The 4,059-nt window shown below is 72.4% G+C and overlaps 1 protein-coding gene across 1 annotated transcript in view; it reads left to right on the plus strand.

Moving 5' to 3' along the window:
* Positions 1 to 3,285, plus strand: part of AURANDRAFT_68474 (hypothetical protein) — a gene marked incomplete at both ends in the record, with an annotated part of 7,915 nt that extends 4,630 nt beyond the window's left edge. Inside the window, 11 exons of the mRNA XM_009044168.1 lie at positions 7 to 209; positions 271 to 356; positions 818 to 978; positions 1,394 to 1,438; positions 1,488 to 1,616; positions 1,673 to 1,831; positions 1,890 to 2,013; positions 2,057 to 2,316; positions 2,363 to 2,650; positions 2,850 to 3,230; positions 3,274 to 3,285. Coding sequence (XP_009042416.1) covers positions 7 to 209; positions 271 to 356; positions 818 to 978; positions 1,394 to 1,438; positions 1,488 to 1,616; positions 1,673 to 1,831; positions 1,890 to 2,013; positions 2,057 to 2,316; positions 2,363 to 2,650; positions 2,850 to 3,230; positions 3,274 to 3,285 — 1,848 coding nt within the window. The remainder of the gene's footprint in view (positions 1 to 6; positions 210 to 270; positions 357 to 817; positions 979 to 1,393; positions 1,439 to 1,487; positions 1,617 to 1,672; positions 1,832 to 1,889; positions 2,014 to 2,056; positions 2,317 to 2,362; positions 2,651 to 2,849; positions 3,231 to 3,273) is intronic.
* Positions 3,286 to 4,059: the final 774 nt, after the last annotated feature.

The raw sequence follows: 4,059 nt of genomic DNA on the forward strand, positions 1-4,059 counted from the left end.
CGGCAGGCGAAGACGGGCGCCAACGGCTCCGAGTACCTCGTCGAGCGCTGGCGCGGCCTCGCGGAGACGGACCCGCTGCGCCTCGAGTTCGACGAGCTCGCGCGGCGCGACGTCGCCGCGGCGGCGGCCGACGAGCTGCCCGTGGACCGGCTCCAGCGCGTGCCCGACCCCGGCCTCGTGAACCTGCCGACGATCTGGCCGCGCATGCGGTTCTCCTTCCGCGTCGCGACTTCGAGGCGTCGAGCGACGGAGGCTTTTTCACGCGTCCAGGTACGCGCAGCCGGAGTGCGGCGTGCCCTACCCCTACGGCTCCAAGCTCGGCCTCTTCAAGGGCCGCGTCGGCGGCGGCGTCCGAGGTTTCGAGCGGTTTGCGTCCGTCTCGTCCGAGACGCGCGTCCGCGAGCGACTCGATGCCTTCGATTCGACGCCTCCGCCGCGCGAAACTTCCGCGCGCTCTAGTGCTTCGGCTGCTGCGTCTGGGCCCAGTGCGCCGCGCGGCCGGAGGAGTTCCCGAACCTGCTCAAGGCCCTGGCGACGGTCCCGCGCGTACGCGAAGCCGCGTCCTCGGGTTCGAGCTGTCGCATCGACGCGTCGTGTTTTGTAGGTCTCGCTCTACCTCACGGCGGTGCTCCGGCCCGCGCCTCCTGGCCCACGGCGCGCATCTCTGGATCGCGCCGCCGCTCGCTGGTCGACGTCAACGACATGGAGACGCTCCGCGCGCGCGCGCGTCGGACGGCCGCGTCCTCGTTCTGCAAACGTGTTTCGAGAGCCCGCGCGAGAACGGGGGTCTCGCTCCAGGGGCATGTTCTTCTCGTAGGCATGTGCTACCGCGTCATCCGCGACGCGAAGCGGCGGAGCAGCTGCGTTCACCCGCCGCGGGCCGAGGACGACCAGTGCCCCGCGTACTACGGCGTCGACCTCGTCCAGCACCACGGCAAGCCCGTCTGCCGCTTCACGGTCCACGAGGGCACGAAGACCGTCGGAACGAAGCACCCGATGAGCGCCCCGGCGGACCGTCGGTCTTCCCGCGTCGAAATTTTGTTTCTCGAGACGCCCCGGACCCCGCGGCCCGTAGCGCGCTTCGAGGCCGTCGGCGGCGGCGGCAGCTCGCGCGGCAACGTCCTGAAGCACCCGACGGCCGTCGCCGTCTACCGGCGCGATCTCGGCGTCCTCGTCCCGCGCCCGTGCCCTCACAGCCCTCGCAGCGAGCGCCTCGAGCGCAAGAACCGCATCGCCGGCGGCGCGACCGCGGCGTCGGACGGACCGAAACCCGTCGTCGATGTTCGAAACCCGTCTCCCGCGCAGGCATCGCCGTCTTCAACTTCCCGTGGCACCCCTACGCGCGTCGCCGGCGCGCCCCGCGTCCTCGTGTCGTCACTGTGTCAAATCGTAGGAGGCGCTCCGGTCGCTGGAGAACGCCTTCGCCGAGTTCATGCCGGTACGTGGCTTGTCGGCGGATTGCTCGTTCCGACGCGCGCCCTTCGCAGGAACGCTTCTACGGCATTACCGACAATCCAAAGGACGGCTGCCCCAAGGGCAAGGTCCTGGCGCGCGCCCAGATCCCGGGCGGCCGCAACACCCGCATCACCTTCGGCCTCTACGACTCCAAGGTCGAGGTCGCGCCGCCGCGTCCCCGGAGTCCTGCGCGACGACGGACCGCGACATCTTCTAGGCCGCGGCGCACTTCAACATCGGCACGACGGTCATCGGCCAGATCGTCGGCGAGCGGCTCCGCTGGCTCAACGACCCGATGGACCCGGGCGCGACCGCGGCGTCTCGTTTCGCGAAAACGCGTTCGCACGACGCGCGACCCCTCGCAGAGATCGCCGCGGTCAAGGCCTCTTGCTCCAGTGTCTCCCATCGACGCCTCCGCGACGTCGCCCGCGTAGGTCTCCATCCAGGAGAAGCACCGCATCTCCGAGGTCGTCGTCGCGCGCATCGAGGAGCACAACGTCGAGCGCGCCGAGGCCGAGAAGCCGCTGCCGCCGCTCCACGTCGCGGGCGCGTCGCGGCGTCGACACCTCGCAGTCGTTTCCAAACTGAACGCCAATCACAGGCCTCGAGCGCTACAAGGCCGACTTCGCGCTCCAGCTCAAGGATTTGGCGTACGTCGAGGCCGCGGACGAGGCCTACCTCCGCGACCAGGCCGCGGCGTTGGCGCCGCCCGAGCCCATGCCCGACGGCTCCCGGCCGCCGATCGACGCGCACTCGCGGCGCGTCGCGCGCGCGGGCCTCGCGAACACCTTCGAGCGCATGATCGAGCGCCGCCGCGACCGCGCCGCGCGCGAGCGCGAGGAGGCCCAGGCGCGACGCCGCGTCCGGTTTTTGACAATGATTTTCGTGACTTGTCCGCCCCACGCAGACCGCCGCGTCGACGGCCGCCGTCGCGAACTTCTACCGCGACCCGTGCGGCCTCCTCGAGCCGCGGGCGCTCGCGCCGCCCGGCCAGCCGCGCCGCGTCGCCAAGCTCTACGTCGTGCCCAACTGCGAGATCGTGTCGCCGCCGCCGCCGCCGATCTACCACGTCACGGAGAACGGCGAGCGGCTCCTCGTGCTCTACGCGACGCGCGTGCAGCGGCCGCTGATCCCCGCGATCCAAGCGGTGCACAAGCAGCGCGCGGACTTCCTCTCGCTCTTCGACGAGTCGGAGGTCGAGATGGCCGCGGCCATGTTCGACTCGCGGCCCATCGAGATCGCCCGGCCGCTGCTCTTCGAGTCCGAGGAGGACGCGGAGCGCCGCGCCGAGCCGGCCGCGCCGAAGCGCAAGCGCAAGTCGCGCAAGAAGAGCGCAAGGTGCGCGCTTTCTTTCCGGTGTCGTTTCAACCGCGATGATCTCTCGTCGCTCGCAGGCCGCCGCCGCCGCCGCCGCCGCCGCCGCCGCGGAGCGGGGCGACGAGGCGGCGCCCGCGGCCGACGGCGCCGCGGAGCCCGCGGCCGCGCCCGAGGCGCCCGCCGAGGCGCTCGCCGAGGCGCCGCCGACGGCGCCGCCCGTCGAGGCGCCCGCCGAGGCGCCGCCGCCGGCCGCCGCGCCGGCCAAGAAGAAGAAGAAGAAGCGGTCGCGCCGCCGCGGCCCCGCGCCGCCCGCCGAGATCTCCGAGTACGAGCGCACGCGCATGCGCAACATCGCGGCCGGCAACAAGAAGCTCTACTCGCTCGGCCTCATCCACCCGCCGCCGGAGGTCGTCGCCGACCCCGAGCACTCCTGGTGGTCCGAGCGCGCGAGGACCCGCGTCTTTTTGGTTTCGCGCCTTCAACGCACGCGCGCTCCCGCAGGCCCAGTCGTGAGCCTCGGACCTCGACGCCATCTCCCAAGCGAGCCTCGGACCTCGACGCCATCCCCCAAGCTCCCCTGTCTACGAACCCCACTGCATGCACTAGGAAGCGCCCCCAGCGCTTCCCCGAGCGGCCCGCCCCCGACGCGGTCGCCCCGCGCCCAGCCGCCTCCGATAAAAAGGCCTTCAGCCACCACGTTAGTCCGGCGCGGCGCGCGACACCTGGCGCCACTTCTCCGCGATGAGCGCGCCAAAGGTCGCGGGCGTCTCCGCGGCGCAGGCGCCGTCCGGGGCCTGGCAGGCGAGGAGGCTCAGGCCCGCGTGCGCCGCGTTCGCCGGCGGCACCGGCGCGCCGCTGTCTGGGTACGCGAAGAAGACCTGCGCGGCGCGCCCGTCGGCGACGCGCGGGTCCCGCCCCCCTCGAACCGAGCCCCCTGCTACCGGCGCCGCGTCGCGCGATCGACAGCCGCGGCGCCGGGCCGAGGACGACGCGGTGCCGCGGGCTCCGGACGCCGCCGACGGCGAGGGCGAAGAAGTCGCCGGCGTTGGCCACGAGGGCGCCCGCGGGCGCGCGCGCCGCGCGCCACGCGCCGCCGTCGTCGTACTCGAGGCCGCCGCCGCCGTCGACGTCGTCCGCCGCGACGAGCGTGACCTGGGCAGCAAAAGAGAGATTCAACGTCGCTTCAACGTGAGTGTTCCGCGCGCGCGCGTTCCGGAAAAAGCATCCACGCTTCGAGACCGTTCCGAGAGATGATGCGCACGTCCCAAAATCAGCCGAAACGAGTGA

The sequence above is a fragment of the Aureococcus anophagefferens genome, assembly GCF_000186865.1.
Source record: "Aureococcus anophagefferens unplaced genomic scaffold AURANscaffold_163, whole genome shotgun sequence".
Taxonomy (NCBI): Eukaryota; class Pelagophyceae; order Pelagomonadales; family Pelagomonadaceae; genus Aureococcus; species Aureococcus anophagefferens.